At 35.5% G+C, this 21494-nt stretch overlaps 1 protein-coding gene across 1 annotated transcript in view; it reads left to right on the plus strand.

The window, feature by feature from the left end:
* The window catches only part of Adam10 (ADAM metallopeptidase domain 10), a 104274-nt gene that overhangs the window by 42534 nt on the left and 40246 nt on the right, over positions 1-21494 (plus strand). The window contains exons 4-6 of the mRNA XM_038321762.1: positions 2099-2257; positions 17066-17166; positions 20198-20350. Of these exons, the coding sequence (XP_038177690.1) occupies positions 2099-2257; positions 17066-17166; positions 20198-20350 (413 nt within the window). The remainder of the gene's footprint in view (positions 1-2098; positions 2258-17065; positions 17167-20197; positions 20351-21494) is intronic.

Here is a 21494-nt window from a genome sequence, read left to right on the forward strand (position 1 = left end):
TTTTTTTGCCCAAAGTCATAACATTTTGAAAAATTAAATACTTAAAGAAGAGCTTTTAATTTTTTATTTTTTATTTTACTAGATAAATGAGACATTTTTATACTTAGCTGTAAACTAACCCAAGTTACTAAATTTTAGGGTTTTTGCAGTCTTGTAATCATAGCCAAAGGAAAGTATCTTTCTGGTGTTTTTAGTGTTCTCTTACTTTCTTTATCAGTTGTCTTACTGGGCAAACTCTTTCCTCTTTGGTAGGTAATGGTCATCAAAAGTAAAAATATAAGTGAGTTTGTAAAGAAACATGATATTATTTAAAATATATATATGTCTTGGAGGATTAGATTTGATGGCACATACCTATAGTTCTGGTACTCTGGAGGCATAGGCAAGAGGAGTATGAGTTCAGGACATAACATACAGTCTCAAACAAAAAACAACAAAACAAAACAAAAACAGAAAAAATCTTAACAGTTTGTGATTAATTGAAAATCAACTAATGTTAACCTGTAACTTAGAAATTGTGAGAGACTGAATCTAGGGATATTTCACATGGGTAGAGTATGTACTTAGCATGTACCAGGGCCACATGGCCTCAGAATTACAGAAAATCCTGTGAGTTGAGTCCAATCTTGTCATTCCCTTTCCTTCCTTTTTCTTCTTTCATTTCTCCCTCTCCCTCTCCCCCCCTCTCTCTTTCTCTCTCTCCTTCTCTTTTTCCCCTCCCTCTCTCCTCCCTCTCTTCCCCATTGCCCTCCCCTCCCTTCTTCTTCCCTCTTCTTTCCTTCCCTCACTTCCCTACCTACCTCTCTTCTATCTTCCTCCCCCCATTTCCTTTTTCTTCCCTTACCTCTTCTCTACTTTACTCTCTTCTCTCTTTCCTTTCATCATGTTCTCCTTTTCTCTTCCTCCCCTCCTTGTAATGCTTGGGATTGAGCCCGGAAAATTTGTTTTTAGTGAAATTTTATTTAAAAAATAAAATTTTGGGTTTTGTATTTGTTGCTAATAGTGTTCAGATTTATTTCAAGTCCTATCCCAGTCTCATACCAAGCTTTGATAAATTTAACTTTAAATCCTATCTTTAAAGGCATGTGTCTGTAGTCTCAGCTATTTGGGAGGTTGAGGTAGGGGGAGTTTGAGGCCAACCTAAGCAACATAGTCAAGATGATATCTCTAAACAAACCAGAATGGCTGGTGGTGCTGTAGACAAGGCTCAGAGGTAGAATGCTTGCCTAGCACATGGGAGGTCATGAATTCAGAACCCTCAGAGCAAACAAAGTGAAGCAAAGCAAAACTGTATGCTTCTATCATTTAATTTTGGTACTTAGACTTTGTGATTATATTTAGATAGAACTAAAAGTACTCCTCTTTTTGCTGTTATTTCTCTCATTTGAGAATAGTGAGATAGTATTACCAATCTGTCCAATACCTTTTTTTAAAAGACAAAATGTCACTCATCTCCCAGGCTGACTTAATTTTCAGCATGCAGTTCATCCTCACTTGGCATCGCAGCCTCCTGAGCAGTAGTGCTGTAGATGGGAGACACTACATCTGGCTTCGTTGGCCAGCGTTTTAAACAAGATTGTAGAAATGCTTTTGTTTAAATTACTTCTGAACTACTTGGCTTCTTTCTATTTAAAAATATATTTGTAAGATCTATAGGTGGCAATGAGGCCAGAAACTGTAGTGCCAAGCTAGAAAGGTCCTTTTCACTTGTGACAAATTAGGAAAAGTTTCAAAAGGTACTTTGAGTATTTTTATTCTGGAAATACATAGTTTATTAAAGGATCTGTTTGCTTTTTCAAGGTTTAAGTTAATGTCCTGGTTATTGAATAACTGCTGTCTGCACGTCAGGTACTGTGGGAGGTGCTAGGATTTGACCATCATGACAGACATTCCATTTTCATTGTTGAGTATGTAACTGTCTGTTTTAACTACATACTGATTGCTATTCATATCTCAAATTAGCTTCATATATTTTTGTGAAAACTAATTTTCCAGTACATTTTGTACTCAGAATATTTGCAAAAAAATGTAAAAATGACTATAAAAAAAGGAGAATGTGCAAGTTAAAATTTCAAGAATTTGTTGCTTTTGTCAATAGGTGAAGAAGGAAGCTTTAGTCATGGGTCTGTCATTGATGGAAGATTTGAAGGTTTCATCCAGACTCGTGGCGGCACGTTTTATATTGAGCCAGCAGAGAGATATATTAAAGACCGAATTCTGCCGTTTCACTCTGTTATTTACCATGAAGATGATATTAGTAAGTACTCCCATATTGTACCAGGTGATCTTTGCAAAGGGCTAGGAGTCCTCCTGACTATGTGGACACAAGTGTAGCCTGAGCTATTTTCTTTCCTAAACTTATTCAGGTTACACAACTAGAGCTTAATAAGCAGTCTCCATTTAGTAAATAAAGGTTCTATGTGGTATAGCAGTTGTCAACACAGGCCAGTCATCTCTGTTGGTACAAAACAACTGATTCTGTTTGAACTGTGAATCAACCAAATCAACTTGAACTGGCAATCTAAGTTCTGGTATCAGCCAGTCTACTTAATTACAACGTAACATCTGTGTCTGTGGTTGCTGAAGGAACAATAATGTCATATTTCTTATTAATTTCTGTATGAATATTTGTGTAATATTATAGGATTTTTTAAATTTTTACACCCACTAAGTACTTCTTTTTAGAATCTTGAAACATTGACTTGACCACAGCTTGGTAAGACTCCAATCTTACCATGGATTTGTTGGGATAATTCTTTTTCTGTGTTTAAGGATAGAAAATTCATTTAGATTTTATATTTTAATTCTGTCATTTTCTGTGTTTCCATGGTTATCCAATTGTGAGAATGTGCCATTAAAATAACACAGAAACACATTCCTGTAATTTCTATGCATCTTGAATACTTTTCTTTTTAATGTATCTAGGCTAATTTTTCTAGTTTTGCCTGTTTTCTTGACTTGGCAGCTTCCTCCTGGTTTCATTTTTTTTTTTTACACATAGGAATCTATTATCCATAATTCATTCTCATGCTTAGAAATATGCTGGCAAAAGTGAACTATTTTGCTTTTTTTGCTTCATTAGCTCTGACAGTTTCTGTACTTCTATTGACCAAACAGCCTGTTGATTCTGATGGGAGGATAGCCTAGGTTTACTTAGGGATGTCCTTATTGTTGTTGCTTGCTGTCTCTTGAATTTATTAATACTGCTTGCTTGTGTATTTAGTCATCCTTATTTGATACCTTTCCCACTTCACCTCCTAGTATTCCAAGCCCTTATTATTTTTCTTTTGGCCACCAAGCTACAGCCCTCCTTCATAAGTAAGAATGTGGACTCCTTTGCTTTTTTTTTCTGCTGACAGAATTTTCCTTTACTGGGCTTGTGCTTTTCCTTGAGATTTTCTTATTAATTTAGTCTTTTTGCGGTTTTTATCTCCATTATCACAATGTATTGTTTTACAAATGCAGATTCTGTGGTTTTTGCTTCTTTAATATTCAAGTAACACTTATCTGTGAAGCAGAAAATTTCTAATAAAATGTTGAAATCTGTTCCCTAGCAAGTGCCTTCAGACTTAGTTAGGCCTTTCTGGATAAAGAAGTTGGGAAGAGTGATTGGATAGGTTGCTGTTCCTCCCTGTGTTGCTGTGGCTGTCCTGATGTGTGTGCTTCACTATTGCTGTCAGTGTCTTTGCTGTGTTTTTGTGCTTCTTACAACTCCTCAGACGGTTTCTTCCTCCTGTCAGTCTCTGGTGTACATAAGTTCTGTGTTTTTCTTTACATTTACCTCTTGTTATGTCTCATCATTTCTTGCAAATATCTTATTTATGTCAGCATTTCTTCTTAGATATCAGTAGTGGTTTTAAGATGTAGTATGTTTAAGATGATTTTGCTTATAACTTCTGTTAAGTGGAAATGTACTGATGTCAATATGTAAAAGTATAAAATGTTTTCATCACTTTTTACAATAAAATGAATTGGTTTTGTTCTCATACAATGCATTTTAAACTTTATTCATATTAAAAACAGAGTTGTTGGGGCAGGAGAGATGGTTTAGTGGATAAAAATGGTTGTAACACAAGTGTGAAGGCCATCCCATTACCCACATAAAAGCCAGACAGGTGTAACAACAGCATCTGGGAGATAGAGATGGAATTCCCAGAACCCGAGCCCCAGGTTCACCAGGAGACTTTGACTTATAAATAATGTGGCGACAGATCAGGAAGACACTCGGTGTCCAGTTTTGGCTATGACACACACACCTGCACACATGCGTAACCCCCCCCCCCAACACACACACAGATGTGTATCACACACAGTATAAAAACCACCTCTAGCAAGCATACCAAACAAAAATACGGAGTTGGACTTACTTCTCTTGCAAACTGTAGTTTACTTACTTATTCCCATTCTAGGGAATGGATATGTAAACTTACTTTTAGTTGACTCTGGGTGTTGGTGATCCTAAAAGAAGCAGCATTAGTAAGAAGGGTGGTTGTTTATTAATGTTGTTTGACACTGTATAAAATTCTTTGTGTGTTAATTATTTCATCCTCAGTAGCTCTGTGAGGTATAGGCAAACATATTATTCCTACTTAATAGGTGAGGAAAGGAAGACTTGGAGTCTTATGTGACTTATGGACACCATCTTCTGTACCATGTGCCTATGGGAAGAAACTGTAAATCCTTATTATCTTTTGCTACTAGGATTTCTGGGGCTTTTCTGAAATCTGCATGCCTCCCAAAATTACACATTTGCATCTATTGCTGTGTTCGACCAGATTCTTTTCTTTTTATTGTTTTTATTGAGCTATACATTTTTCTCTACTTCCCTCACTCCCATTAGACCAAATTCTATCCTCTTGCTGTTTTTTTTAACTAATGAGAAGAAAGGGTGTATTCTTTAATGCATGTTATTATTTTATGTAATTATCTTAGTGCCAGTAATTTATTTTCACAACTGAAGTGCTGTATGATTGTTTATATACTGTGGCTGTGTGTAAGTGAACTTATATAAAGGTTTTGATTAGAATTTAGCTATGCTTTCTGAATACTGTTTTTGGCCCTCTTGGTATAGATGTAAATCCATGTAGAAAATGATGTTGTTCTGGAGAACATTAGATGATGCTTTTTCAGCAGAAACACTGAGCAGCCTCTCCAGGTACTTTGATACACACCTGGATGTGATGCTGCTCACTACATATAGGTACCAACTCAGGAGTCATATATGCTCAGTTCTTTATTGCAGCAGTAAAAACACTCTCTCCTAGTATTAAAATTATGACAAGGTACAAATACTTAGTTCTATGCCTGCTTATTTTGAAGAAATAAGTTTATTTTGAAGAAACAGCTAAACCACTGTCTGGTAAACTCTAATAGTAATTTTGATATGTGTTGATCTTTGGAATGCTTGACTATTTCCTTATTGGGGCCGTCCATGTACTCTGAGGCAAAGGTCTAAGTCACTTTTTCTTGTTATATTTTCATAATAATATTTAAACTCTGAATTAAAAACACCTTTTAATTAAATGTATGAAGCTATGTAGAGAATGTTTACTTTTTCATTTAGATTTATTTATTACTATTTTCCTGTATATGGAATTTTGCCTGTGTCTCTTAGGAATGTAGGTGCCCCTGCTCTCAAGCATGTGTTAGCTATAGCTATATGTACCTCTCCTTTTTCTTGTGTTTCAGTGAGAAGGCACATAATTTCATGAACTTAAAAATTAAGATAATTACAACTTTGTTTTACAATTTAAAGATGGAGACTTCATTCATGTAGAAGATTTATTTGTGGAGGCTTCAGTATGTTGCTTTTAATACCTTTAAAATGTCAGTTAGAAGTCAGATGTGGTGACACACCATGCCTGTCATCTCAACAAATGCTAGGAGAATTGGAGGCAGGAGAATCAGAATTCAAAGTCATCTTCAGCAAGTGCAGGACCAGCCCAAACTACATGAAAACATGTCTCAAACATCAAGCAAGCAATCTGGACAGTGAATAAACAGGAATTAGTTAATTCCATATATGTTTTTGAAATTGTTGGCACAACTGAGTTTTATTGGTGACTATGCTTTCCTGGTCTTTTGTGTCACCATGAGATGGTGGTATCAGTGGGAGAAAAAAATTGAATTGGGGATTACTAGCACTGTTAATATTTTATAATGTCAGATTGTAATGTCACTTTTACAACACAAATTTCTGAAGATTGCCTTTAAAGTATTCTACTAGCCATATGTAGGGCTAGTGTGGAGTTTGGAAATCTTGCATATATTGAGTTGTGACAAGCTAAGATAGACAAGTGGTGGGAAATGGTGATGTTGGAACTTTGTGAGCAAGGGTGTCAGTTATCTTTCTACTACATGATTTAATTTATAGCTTTCCTTTTGTATTGGTTTTAAATATTGAACATAGGCACAATTAAAGTATTTGGAACAAATATAAAATATTAGAGAATGTTTTTAACTTTCAAAATATTTTGTGCGTTGAGATACACACAATCTTAGACAGGTGTGATGGTTAGTGTTAGTTAGATGGAGGTGCTTTTTCGTTGTGTGTGTCCCCTCGCTCACCTGGGGGATATAAATTTCTCCAACCGTTTTACAGGTGGAAAAATTGAGAAAGCCAGAAAAAATGACAGTTATTTTAAAAACTATAGTTAATTAGAAATCTAATTTAGTTAAAAGTTAGATAAAAAGAAGCCAAGGGTATGAGGAACATCTGCAATTTCAACACATAGGTGATGCGATTTCTGAAGATTACAATTTTGAAGTTCAGCCTGTTTTTCATAGGGGGTTCTGGCTAGCCAGGGCAACAAAAGTATACCCTGTCTTAAAAAAAAAAAAAAAACCAAACAATAAAACAAAAACCAAATTACAACATACAAACAAAAATTTAAAAAGGCTTATTCAGTCAGAAACTATACAAGTAGAACTTGTTGAGAAAAATTTTAGATCAAGACCTTTTCTGATTTGTTACCATATATGTCTGTATGTATTTATATCTTTAATTATAAAATAAAGTATAGCTGCAGTGATCTATAATGTATCATTTCAGAAGCATAAGATGGTTTTAAAACATCAAAGATCTGTCATAAAACAACTCTAGGAATTGACATTGAATTTTTTTTCTTCAAACTGTTTCACTATTCTATTTTACAGTATTTATTTTACAAAAGGAATAAATTAGTGGGCCTGATGGCTCATAATCTGTAGCCTAGCATTTAGGAGACTGAGGCAGGAGGGTTGTGAATTTGAGGCCAGACTGGACTACATAGTGAGTTCCAGCATAGCCTGAACTTTATAATGAGACCCCCGTCTTGAATAAATAAATATCAACAAGAAGAGCAGAAATTAACTTAGTGTACAATCTAGATATTATAGTTGGGTATAATTTCAAGTGTAGTTTTCAGTACAATGTGGTGAAATGTTTGTGAACATTTGATTTGGTAGTAAGAAGACTAAATTCAAAAGATCTTCAAATGTTACAGCTGTTCATTTTAAAAATCAGTGTTTTGGAGTATTGGCAAGTAAGTTAATGCAGCTCTGGGAAATAGTAGCACACATTGGTTTAAGCATTCTGGAAGAGCAGGTGCCTTATGTGTTTTAGGCAAGTTCTGCTGGATCCTATTTTGATTGTGTCTTTTGTAATAGTATGTAAAAACAGAAATTTAAAAAATACTTTTTGGAGAAGTCATTTAGAAATGGTAGACAATTCCTAGTCATTGTTGGTAGCATGAAAACCAGCAGGAGGCTATTGAAGAGGTATTTTGTTGTTTTGTTTTTTTAAATATATGTCTGAATGATAGATGCCTTTGAGAAAGAGACATAGAAACCAGCTGTTGAATGGAAAAATTAAATTCAGCTATATTGGTTTATGAATGTAAAACAGGAAATATTGTCTTAAAAATACATCTTGAAGGTGAAATCTCACTTAGTGAAAGAATGTACACCAGGTATGGTGACGTAAACCTTTAGTTCCAGCACTTGGGAGGCAGAGGCCAGTGGCCAGCTTCTGTGAGTTTGAGGCCACTCTGGTTCACAGAGTGAGTTCCAGGACAGCCCGTGTTGTTACACAGAAGAAAAAGAAATCCTGTCTCAAAAAATAAAATAAACAAAAGTAAAAAATAAAAAATGAAATAAAAATAAAAATCTAATACTGTAACTTACTGAGTGTGGAACAAACCCAGGAATCCTTAGTTGAATTTAGTTTCCTAAGGTTTGTGACATTGAATTTGAACCTTAAGACTAGAGGTCTTCTCTAGACTGCCAGAGAAGAGTCTGTGATTACAGAAACTGTTACCAGCTGGCAACAATATTTTTTTTTTTTTTTACTTGTTACAGCTTGCGAATTTGAGAAAAGAAAAGAAAAAAAAAAAAAAACAAAAACAAAAAAACCCATGAGCCAGATATTGGCTTTGTCTTAGAGGTATCCACTTACCACTGTGGACAGGTGTGCCATCCCAAGTAGCAAAGATGTGCATAATGTGTTTCAGTTGTAAATTTTACTATATTCACAGGTTCTCTGTTAATTTTGTACTGCTACTTCAGATCTAAAAACAAAAACAAAAAAACAACAAAAAAAACCCCCAACTTTTAGAGGAAGGATTTAGTTTATCTTTTGTTCTGGAGTTCAGTCAATGGTTTGTCCTGTTACTTTGGGCCTCTGGTGGCCACAGTGAATGTATCATGGTGAGGCATCTGTGAATACTGTTTACCTTATGTCCTCTGGGAATCCAGAGAGACAGTGACAGGAAAGGCCTTGGATGATACTTCTTCAGTTCTTGCTTTTAGTGACCTAATTCTTGCTGCCTTTGAGCATAATAGGTGGCCAGGCCTTCAGCAAATACTCCTTTAGCAAGTTTAATGATTACTTTATTTCTTAATTTACATTATTTGAATGGCTGATCTTTTCCTTAGGTCATGGTACACAGTGGTGGATTAATGCAAAGTTCCATCCTTTTAAATTCCAGAATCTAGTGATTCTGTTTATAATTGGTCACAATACAACAGCATTTTCCCTGTTGTTCTGATTCCAATTAACCTCCACCTGCCAACCCTAGTCCTTTGTTCCAAAAGCCAGAGTAAGGAAGGACGTGTTCTCTCACCTGTTTCCTGAGAGATGAGTGACATGTGTGCTGCTCTTTCCACCTTCCCCATGTCTCCTAAACTGGGAGTGGGGTTGGTGAGAAAAGGGGCCCTGTCCATTGGAATTGAAGAGAAACATTTGGAGTCCTTCCCTACCTTCACATTCTTCATCCTTTCTTCTCTTGGTCCTTTCTACTTGGGAAACTTTGGAATAAATGGAAATTTTCTTAGTTAAGGAACATGTCCCATGATATGGCAATAGTTTTCATATAATTATCTGTGGAGTTATTATATTTTAAATTCAGTTCATATTGAGGATTGCATTATTTGATTGGATTTGTTGATCAATAGCTTATTATCAGATTTTAGAACTGCTTTTGTCTATTAGAGAGCTATGGTGAACCCTAGACCTTAATTAACTACACAGAGGTGCTGAAGTGGGTGTTTTGTGACTGGTGGTGCCGGCCAGATAACTCACACTGTAAATATCCTGCCTTAGCAGAGTGGATAATTGAAAGTCAACTACTTACTTCCTCTCTAAGGTGGTGCCTTAGTGTATGTGTGTATGTGTTATTTATATTTGTGTTTCCTACAACAGAACAAAAGCAAGCAGTTTGTATGCAGGGGAACTGGAGAAAAGGCAGGAACTCTAAAGCCATCTTTGTTTTAAACTGGCTAATGTTCTCCACTCATTGCTCATTCTTTTGAAAGAATCGCTGTTTGGCCTTTTCAGGGAACCGCAGTGCATCCTATGATTTTGCATCTCAATGGGGGCTTATTCATTAGCTGAACAAAGGCTTTTTCTAGAAATGAGGATTATATTGTTAGTAATTTTAGAGAGAAAATGTCATTGTCCGTTTTTGTAGTTAATGTGGTAGCCAGGGAAAATAGTCTCTTAGAAATTTTAGAAGTATACAGAAAATTTTTGTGCTTGGCCTTTGTCCTTTTCCTGTCATGAAAATTTTGTGCTGACGAAATTTGAAATATATAACAGTGTTTTGTTGCAGAATTTGAAATATATAACAGTGTTTTTTGTTTTGGAATTTTACTTTTACCCTAAAAAGATTTCAGATAATTTATGTCTTTATCTTACATAAAATATAATTTACAGAGCCAGGCGCTAGTGGTGCACACCTTTAATCCCAGCACTCGAGAGGCAGAGACAGGTGAATTTCTATGAGTTCGAGGCAAGCCTGATCTACCTGAGCTAGTCCCAGGGCAACTAGGGGTGTTACACAGAGAAACCATGTCTCAAAAAAACCCAAACAAACAAAAAATAAACATATATATAGTACAAAGAGATAAAACACTAAATGTTTAAACACTATTTTAAAATTACAGTTTATTAAATATACCTTTATTGTTTCCATTTTATGTGCATTGATAACAGTAGGAAGTTTTAGCCTTTTGACATTTAAACATTAGAACAGTTACAGTTTTTCCCATTGACTATTGAAGTCACTTCCAGAGTTCAAGAAGTTTGCAGGATCAGTTTTATGGTCTGTACCAAATAAGGTTTGCCTCTTGCTAACTGTATGCTAGTGAAACTGAAAACAGACTTCAGAATAGATTGGAGGTTCCAGGCTGTGTTGGGAAGTTAAAGCTATGGCTACAGGTCATGACTTTTGAATGAGAATAGTCTTTGTTACCAGGGATATAGGTAAAGAATTGAATTTAAAAGAAATTTGGCTGGGACTCAAGGGAGTAGGGTAGGGACAAAGAAGTTACAGGTGAATGCCGTGAGTAATTATTATCTTTGGTGACATACAAAAGAAATACACAGGAGGAAACTCTCCTATGAGAGTGCACAGGATGGTAGGTGTTGGTATGTTAACAGAGTTTATTGTTTTTGAATGACTGTATACATACAGTTGCCAAGCATAGATACGAATTTTTTATATATATTTTGCCTGTTGATATTCTTCTCTATAAATGTAATTCATTTGCTTAGCATTGTTGGACTAGTGGTTTTTGTTAATATACCAGAATGCACTGAGTACAGTAGTTAGTATTTGCAGATGTATTTTATTGCCTTGCATTATTGTGAAAAATGGCCTGTTTAATGTTCTTTCATGTTTTTATATGCTTCTCTTTTAAAAGTATAAATAAATGCCTTAAGGAATTTTTTAAGTTATTTTAGTGGCACGTGCTCACATATGCGCATGCATGTGTATGTGTGCATGCAGTATACATGTGTATACATGCATATGTTATTCATTCATTCATTTTTACTTATTTACCTACTTTATTCATTCATTCATTTGTTTATTTTTGAGGCAGAGTTCAGAGTCTCTTATGGGTATGGAATTTACCAAGTAGGCCAGGCTGACTGGCTAGCATGTAGGGAACATTTTTATTCAAACCATGCCATCATTCTGCTGTGACCGGGGAACATTTTTATTCAAACCATGCCATCATTCTGCTGTGACCAGGTTGGAGTCTATCAGCCATTCAGAAAAAAAAAAAATCCAGGGAGGATCATGGCTAGTTACTTCAACTAGAACTTGGTTGTGTGTGATGCTTTACTTGAAGGGAAGCTACAAAGTTCAGTCTACAGACATTAGCTCAGGATATTGAGGAATAGTTTGGTCAATGGCATTCAAATAGCTTTTGTTAAAAATAATATTTTAATTATTTATTAAGTTTAGTATTATTTTTATCAAGCAATTATTGCTTTTTCAAAAAGAATATTTAATTTTAATAGTAGTTTTTAAAAGTCTAAGTTAATATGGTAGTATAAAAGGGTCTTTGAGAAATATGTATTTTGTTGAACAGATCATTATTACCCAACTCTGGTATATACTTTTTAAATGGTATGTGTTGTTGAGGTATAAAGGAAGGACTAAGTACGGGAGACATTTAGGGAATATTATTGTGAAACTTGATGCAAGTGATTTAATCACAGTGGTTGTCTTTTGAAACTCCTAATTATTTGGGAGTAATGGTATCTATGTGCTCTTGTATCTGTCCTTTTATTGTCTGAGTGTGTGAGAGAGAAGTTTTGAATGTGTCTGAGGATGAGGGGTGGAGATGTAGCAGTTTTAGAAACTTCATAATTAAAACTGTAAGCCCAGCTCTTTGGAGGAGAGTGCCTAATTTAGTTCAGTAAGAATGGTATCAAATGTTGAATATTTTTCTTCATTAAACTTATATTAGCCTAAGGTAAGTGTTAAAATGAAATCTTATTAACTTAAATATTGATACCAGTCTTAGAAATTTATATAGAAGCACTATGCACAGATTCACAAGCAAAAAATAAGAACATGACATACTAATCAAATAATAATTGCTCATCACACTGGAACAGGAATTTAAAAATTTAAATATCACAGTTTACCATTTTGTTTTTAGAGCTTTGGTTTTTCAATTACTTCTGTGGTTACCAGCTGTCATAGTTACTTTTCTTTTGCTGTGAAGACACCATGACCAAGGCAGTTTATGGAAGAAAGAGATTATTAGGGGCTTACAGTTTGAAGGTGAGTCCATGACCATGATGGCAGGGAGCATGGCAGCAGACAGGCAGGCATGTCTGGAGCAATAGTTGAGTGCTTATGTGTTGAGACAACAACCACAAGACAGAGAAAGCTAATTGGAGATGGCATAGGCTTTTGAAACCTAAAACACCATAGTGACACACCTTCTCCAATAAGGCCACACACACCTCCTAACCCTTTCCAGATAGTTCTACCAACTGGGGACCAAACATTCAAGCATAAGAACCTGTGGGAGCCATGTTTGTTCAAACGACCACATCAGCTAAGTCAGCAGCAGAATCCATCATCTTCTACATTGTTGTCTTGTGAGAAATAGAATAATCTTTTCTTTGCTTAAACTTTTTAATATTATAATTGCATAATTTATCCCTTCTCTTTCCTTCCTCCAAACCTTCCCATATACTACTCTTTGCTCTTTGAAATTCATGACCTCTCTTTTCATTAATTGTTATCTCATGCATATAAATATACGTTCCTAAATATAACCTGCTCAATCTGTATAGTGTTACTTTTATATATGTTTTCAGGACAGATCATTTGGTATTGGATAACCAACTTGTAGTGATATTTTGTTTGTGTTTTACCAAATAAAGCTTGCCTGAAGATCACTAGAGGTCGTGTGGTGGTGACTCACACGTCTAATCCCAGTCCCGTGCCTTTAATCCAAGCACTAGGGAGGTGGAGACAGGAAGGGATATCGTTGGACACAGAGATGAAGATAAGGCAGGAGAAGATAGGAATTTATTGCAGTCTGAGGTTTGGTGGAGACAGATGGAGTCTGGAGATGCAGTCTGAGGATAGGATTGCCCTTTTGGTCTTAGCATTGGTAGAGGTAAAAGAACTCTCTGGTGGCTGGTTTCTCTGCTTCTCTGATCTTCAGCATTAACTCTTATATATGACTCTAGCGTTTTATTATTAAGACAAATTAGAATTCATGTTATACCAACTGATGTGTTATTCCTTGAGGAAGACTATTTCTCCTGTTCTCAGCATTCCTTAGTTGCCTGTAGTTCTTTGCCTAGGGTTGAATGGTGCCGGAGAATTGTCTGTAATCTGTCAATCATGTTTTAAATAAATGCTGATTGGCCAGGCAGAAAGTATAGGCGGGAAAGCCATACAGGACGTGGAAATGATGTAATGAGAACAAGAGAATTCTGGGAAGGAGGAAGTTGATTCCTCCCACTCCTGCCCAGCCTGCAGCTCATCACTACAGTTGAGACCTTGTGGACTTTTCCCTTCTCTATCTTCCTTGGCAATATGTATTGTTGTCATCCATGTTCAGCTCTTGTTTGGGCAGTTATGTTGATGACACTTTATGAGTGAAGCTCTGACATTACTAGGATTCATAGTCTCATAACAAACTCCCTGATCTTATGACTCTTACAGTCTTTCTCCCCCCTCTTTCACAGTGTTCCCTGAGTTTTAGGTGTGGGAGTGCTTTGTGTATCCACTGGGATTGACCTCTAACTCTGCATTTTGATTGGTTGTGGATTTCTGTAGTGGTCTCTGTGTTACAAATAAGATTTCCTTGATGTGGGCTGAAAACTACACTTAGAGGTTTAGGGACAGATGTTTAAGTTGTTAGGAATTATGCTTTAGTATTTTAAAGAATTATGGTTTAGGGGCTGGAGAGATGGCTCAGCCATTAAGAGCATTGCCTACTCTTCCAAAGGTCCTGAGTTCAATTCCCAGCAACCACATGGTGGCTCACAATGGTCTGTAATGAGATCTGGTGCCCTCTTCTGGCCTTCAGGCATACACACAGACAGAATATTGTCTATATAATAAATAAATAAATATTTTAAAAAAAGAATTATGGTTTAGTAAAGTAGCAGTTATAGATTCTCCTCTAAGATCCATGAATTCACTAGTGCTGAGTGGTTAGCTAAGTTTCTAGTACCAGGCATGGTTTCCTTCTTGTTGAGCTGGCCTTAAATCCAATTAGAGAGCTGTTGGTTACCTCCAATGTAATGTGTTTCTACTATTCCCTTAGGGTTATTTTGTTATGCTGGTCATTGATGTGGTTTATAAGCATTGTAACTAGGCAAGGCTATTGTTTGCCCCCTTCCTTTGGAAGCTGCATGTGCCTTCTGGTACAATGAAAGCTAGTATTCAGGAAGGAGGCATTTGGGTCAGTTCCAGATCAGGAGTCGCTGGACCTTGTTTCTGAAGTTCATGGTATCTTTCAGCAAAAGAAACTCTGGGAACAAGTAAGGACAATAGCAGTAGACTGTATGTTTTGGGAGACTTTTGGACAGTCCCAGCCAGCAATTCAAAGAGGGCTTCTCATATTGGATATTGGGTTTTTTAAAAAATATTTATTTTTTTATTATGTATACAGTATTCTTCCTGCAGGCCTCATTACAGATGGTTGTGAGCCACCATGTGGTTGCTGGGAATTGAACTCAGGACCTTTGGAAGAGCAGGCAATGCTCTTAACTGCTGAGCCATCTCTCCAGCCCCAGGATATTGGGTTTTTTGTTCAGTGTTCTTTGGCTTTTGAATGGCAATGTCAACCCAGATGAGAAAAGTTAACTAAAACTATTTAAGTATATTTATACACAGAATTATGTGTGTTATAGGTTTTTTGTTAAGGTACATTGATGTGGGAATCTTCTGTATGCTATGAATATGTCTTATTACCATTGGTTAATAAAGAAGCTGCTTTGGCTTATGGCAGGGCAGAATATAGCTAGGTGGGAAAATTAAACTGAATGCAGGGAGAAAGAAGTGGAGTCAGGCAGACACCATGTAGCCACCCAACAAGCAAGATGTGAGGTAACAAACTACGAACCTCATGGTATAATGTAAAATAAAAGAAATGGGTTAATTTAAGATGTAAGAGCTAGCTAGGAATATCCCTGAACTGTTGGCCAAACAGTGTTATAATTAGTATAGTTTTTGTGTGATTATTCAGGTCTGGGTGGCCAGGAAACGAAAGCTCAGTCTCCATATTTACATAATGGCACCCAATGTGGAGCTCAAACTCACAACTGTGAGATTAAGAGTTTCATGTTCTACCTACTAAGCTATTATGATTTGTTACCTCACATCTTGCTTGTTGGGTGGCTACATGGTGTCTGCCTGACTCCACCTTCTTTCTCCCTGCATTCAGTTTAGTTTTCCCATTTAGCTATCATCTGCCCTGCTATAAGCCAAAGCAGCTTCTTTATTAACAAATGGTAATAAAACATATTCATAGCATACATGGGGGAATCCTACATCAGTATATAGTTAATAGTATGATTCCCAATGGCATTTTTAGATATCCTTATTGTTATTTTACCTTCCTTTTGTATTTACCTTCCTCCCCACTTCCTAAAGAGTCTACCTTTTCCCATTTCCCCTATTAGATCTTTTGTATCCTTCTCTTTCCCTTTATCCTATCCCTGCCTTCCTAAGGAATTCCTCTTTTCCCATTTCCCCGATGAGGTCACTGTGCCCTTCTATTCTCCCTCTCCCCATTTTGGCAGTGGTTGCCTGGTTTCTACAGTTACTGCTTTTCAGAGCATACTGTCTCCTACCTGTATCTTGGCATTTTATTTTGTCAGTTCTCTTATTAATTGTGGTTATTGAATTGGATTATAAAATGTGTTCATAAATTAAGGAGAATCTTAATAAGAAAGAAGTTTGTAGATTATTGAGAAAGTAGAATAAACATTTAAATGACTCATTTAATTTCATAGTTTATTTGAAATCAAAACCAGTTTAGCTGAGGATAAATTAATATATGAAGGAAGAACAAATGATAAAATAGTTATTAGTCTGTGTAGCATGGATTTGAATTTACATGGGATAAATTTTAAAACAATCTACTTTTTTTCATGCCATAGAATATTTTTGGAGAACACTTTATCTGAGCCAGTTAGTATTCATAGAAGGACTTCCAACCAAAGATAGTCTTATATTGGCTTTACTGTGCTCAAATTGGGGGGAATTTGTACATTTGTAGTGTAGGAAATTTAATATACTGAAGGGAAAGTTATAAATAACAAAATAAGGTTAAATTGCAGTTTTAAGATGCTCTGTTTATTAATGTGGGAAAATTAAGTCCAAAATAAAAAGTGGTTATTGTTCTGTTTTTTAATTCAGAAGTTATCCACAGATTAAAAAGCTAGAACCAGGAGTCCAAGTCCCTAGTACAGTGCCTTTCTCATGAATGTTCACTAAACATTTATGACCTTCATTAATTGTGATACTCAGTTTTTAAAATTTATTTCTGTTTGGTGTGCATGTTGCCTGCATGTGTGTCTATGCACAACATCTGTGCCTGGTATCCACAGAGGCCAGAAGAAGACATTGGATCTCCTGGTACTGGAAGAAGCCACCATGTGGGTACTGGGAATTGAACCAAGGTCTTCTGGAAGAGCAGTAGGTGCTCTTAACCACTGCACCATCTCTCCAGTTCCAAATTAGGATAGTTAATTTTTAATTGATAAGACGCTGTCTCTATCTAAACATGCAACAATGATATTTCTTCTCTGCTTTAGACTATCCCCATAAATATGGCCCACAGGGGGGCTGTGCAGATCACTCTGTCTTTGAAAGGATGAGGAAGTACCAAATGACTGGAGTAGAGGAAGGAACACAGGTAAGGATTTCAGCATTTGTCAAACTTAAGACATGGAAATGTATTTGGGCAAGTGTTTCTTCTTTTCACACATATGTTCTAGGAGTTATTAAACGTTTATACCACTGTTGTGAAATATTTATACTCATTTAATGTTCAAAAAGGACATGCACATAATTTAGCAGTAGTAAGGAGGCAGTGCTGATCACCCTTTTTAAAACTAAGTCTTGAGTCTTTGGACAAATCAAGATGATTACTCACTCTAAATAAAAGCTCAGTGCTGTTGACATTTTAATTGCACATTGATCTTTGTTTTTTAAATTTTCTGTAAATTTTTAAAAGTATATTTGATTTTATTAAGTAAAGGATTATATAGTTACTCAGTTAACTTCTTCTAAAAGATAAGAATCTAGAAAGGTGGAAAGGAAAAATATACAAGAGATAAAAATTTCAAACTCTAATCAGTATTATATATACTTTGTTAATATTGAAGTAGATTTCAGGTAAGCAAGCATTAGAAAAATATTTTTAAAGAATTTTGTTCTCTTTTGTTGTAATGTTATACTATAACTTCAACATATATAAAGCCATGCCTGCATCTGTAGCTCACTTGTTAGATACTGGTTTCTTAGCACTTGGGAGACTAGGGAAGATATGAATTTCAAGATTGTGGTCAGCTCCATTTTTGAGTTTAAGGCCAGTTTTGCTACATGAGGTTTTGTCTCTGAACAGAATAATACAACTAAAATTGACTAAACCAGAAGGAACAGTAGAAAGACCATATGACAGAGATTTCAGTTCACTTCTTAGGGAATAGTTGGATAAAGAATAAAGCCCAATAAAGATATGGAAATTCTGAATTATATGATTAATAAATTTGACCACTTAATTTATGTTATCTCCTCTACTTGGGAATCTCCTTCACACTTAAGATTAACTTAATTTAAATTTTTCTTCAAAAAATATTTCATTTTGGAGCATTCAGGTTTTCCTCCTGAAGTTTCTTTTTTAAACTGTATATGCAATTTTTAAATGTAGCTGAAATTAATATTCAAATCCTTTAATGATAAATGCATCTTTAAAATGTAGCTGAGATTAACATTCAGATCATTTATGTATGAAATACGTTTATAAATATGAATTGTATAACACAAACTTGTGCATATGAAGTACTTTTCAGTCATTTTTAAGCTACACAGACTGGCATCGTCTAGAAACCACCTAAATGAAAGTCTCCTGAGGAAATTAGTATTAAAGGCATGCTTCCTCCAAGTGTACTATTTAGGACTGTAGCTTTTTAATAGTATTGATTTCTCCCTCCCCCATGGCTGGGAATTGAATTTAGGGCTTGTTCATGCTAGGCAAGCACTGTACCACTAAGCTATATCACTAACCCAGTAGAATTTGTTTTTACCTATAATAACACTTAAAATTTTTTTTAAAATTGTGTCTTTACTATATAGTCTCTATATTATAGATATATAGAGAGAATGAAATTATTATAGTAAAGCAAATTAACATATTCATTATCTCACTGTTACTCCTTTTTGTGGAATATAATATAACATTTATACTTTATATAAATTAACAAGGAATTGTCCAGGGAGAAGGAAAATATAAATTGTTAATGTAAATTTGGAGTTGTGGATTAAAATTTAATTCAGATTCTATGTGACTATCAAATTAGGTTTAAAACAATGTTTTTGATGTCATAAACTTTTTTGAGTGTTTGAATTCAACACTAATGGTAATTCGTTAAAGAAATACTTTCTGCTAAAGCTATTAGGTGATAATAATATAGTGCAAAACACACACAATGAGGTTCCTTTTCAAAAACTTACATTCTAGTGGTTGAAGTAATAGTGATGAGTTGTGGACAGAAATTAAACAAATAATGAATACAAGGTTGTCCTGAATAAGGAAGATAGATAAATGAAGTGACATAATGATTGAACTGGCAGTCTCTACATCTGAGGGAAGACACTAACCAGATTGAGAGAGACAGCATAATTATGTACAAAGAAAGACAGGAGACAGGCAGGCTGTATACTGGAGAATAATAGAAAACTTCTATAGTTAGACTTTGGAGAATAGGCTTTGGTCATATGGGTTCTTTTCTGGAAGCAACATGGAAAAGGAAAGTGTTTGGTTGGTAAAGAGAGGCTGTGTGACAACTGATCTCATGGAGCAGAATTGAAAGATTTATCCTTTGAGTAATAGAAATTCAGTGAAATATAGTATGCAGGTGAATAAATACATTTTCTTTTTCACAAAGTTTACAGTATGAAAACCAGTTAAAAGTCCAGAGATGGTAGGTAGCTTTAGCTGGAATGTCAAAGATATAGAAAATGCCAGACTTCTTAGGTATTTAGGAGTTTGATAGGATTAGGTTGTAGACTGGAACTGAAGAAGATATTAAATTACTATGCATGACTGTTGACTTGCTTTATATTTAAATGAATATATCTTAAATACACTTTGAAAATGTTTTATAATGAAGGAATTACTTGAATAGTAAATTATCTGTACAGAGACTATTCTGGATAAAGTGGATACAAGTGCTATTTATGTGTAATATTGCAAAATATAAGTGACATGTTTGTACATATTAGTTGGGTTAATGCATACATATCTTTAGTATATGTGTTTGTGTGTGTGTGTGTGTGTGTGTTTGTGTGTTTGTGAGATGATCAGAGTCATCATTATTTCCATCTCCTTGGATTTTACTACTTTGTGTGTGTGTGTTTCCTAATTCTTTTCTCCATTTCTTTTGTTTGGCAGTTTACCATTAGCTGCAGTAGAGAGTAGTCGTTCTACTTAGCCATACAACACCAGAGCATGGCAATCTCCCTTTAAGTTTTGGTGTCCACTAGCTACCCCTCACATTCCTGGCTTCTTTTCTAACTTCTAGTGGTCCCTGTTACACTAATGGCTTTAGAAATACTTGCAATATTACATAGTCATATGATATGAAATTGTCTTGCATATGTGTTCTAAACTGTAAAACTATAATTGTGAAACAAGCTAATTATCAGAAATGACCCACATACAGGCACGTCAAGAGGAGCATGCTGCTAGTATTGGTCCCGAGCTCCTGAGGAAAAAGCGCACAACTCTGGCTGAAAGAAATACTTGTCAGCTCTATATCCAGACAGACCACCTGTTCTTTAAATACTATGGAACACGAGAAGCTGTGATTGCCCAGGTACTTAAAGTTGCTCACTGTGTTATAAGTTCTCCTATTGTTTTCTTAAACAAAAGCTAAAGAAAGTATATAGATTCAGTTGTGCCATGGGGAAGTCTGTAAACTAAGTGCAAAGAAGATGAGAAGACCAGTTTAGGTTTTAGACTACAGAAAATAAAGGAAATAATTTCTTAAATTTGATAGGCTTTTGTTATTCTTTGTTTTGTTTTGATAGGAAAGTGTTTGGACTTGGGGCTGGCCTCATGCATGGTAGACAAGTATGAAACTTACCTTTGAAAACAATTCCATTTTTATTTTGAATTCGAAAGAAAAAAACAGGAACTTTTCCAATGAGTAGTGTATAATTTCTGTTTTGTATCTCATTGTACTTACTTAGCGTTTTCCAAGTAAAATTATTTATAGCTGTCCCCCACCTTTTTCCCTGAGAACAAGGGTGGCTTGAGTTCTCTTTCAACTGAGACTGTCCTTGAAGTCATGATAATCCTTTTGTTTCAGTCTCCTAAGTGTCCTGGGATTACAGGTTTGTCCACCACACCAACTATGGTAATGTCTATTAATCCTTATGAAAATAGAAATGTTTTTAGGGTACCCTTTAAAATGTCTTTTTATGTTAAAGATACCAAGAGAAAGTTTGTTAAATTTATGCTTGACTCAAAGGATTTGTGTCTGAGAAGATGGAGGTACTGTGCTATAAATGATGATTTCATTTTGGTGGTGGGAATAGGCAGTGAGGGTTTTTAAGACATGTGAAAAACGGAAAGAATACAGTAAGCTATAGTTTAGGGATAAAAGAAAAATGGGGAGCAATAAGAACATTCAAAGAGCAGGAAACAGCTTTATAGATAGTGTAAACAGAGAGGGACATGGATATTCTTAAATTTCCACAGTATCTTTTGAAGAGAAAGTGCTCTTGGTCATTCACTAAGGATTGAGGTCATGAAGAAAAGTGACCCTTTAAAGAGGAGTCACCATTTGAGAAAGGTAGAGATGGTTAAAGATGGGAAACTCAGAGTCAAAGAGGGAGGAACTCTTTGTGAAGCAGGCGATACAATCATGTCTAGAGAACTACCTGAATCACTACAGTGATTCAGTGATTGAGAGTGGAGCACAAGCAGTGAGAGAACTGGACAGGGGTTGGGAGCCA

The sequence above is a fragment of the Arvicola amphibius genome, chromosome 3 (genome assembly GCF_903992535.2).
Source record: "Arvicola amphibius chromosome 3, mArvAmp1.2, whole genome shotgun sequence".
In the NCBI taxonomy this organism is placed as follows: domain Eukaryota; kingdom Metazoa; phylum Chordata; class Mammalia; order Rodentia; family Cricetidae; genus Arvicola; species Arvicola amphibius.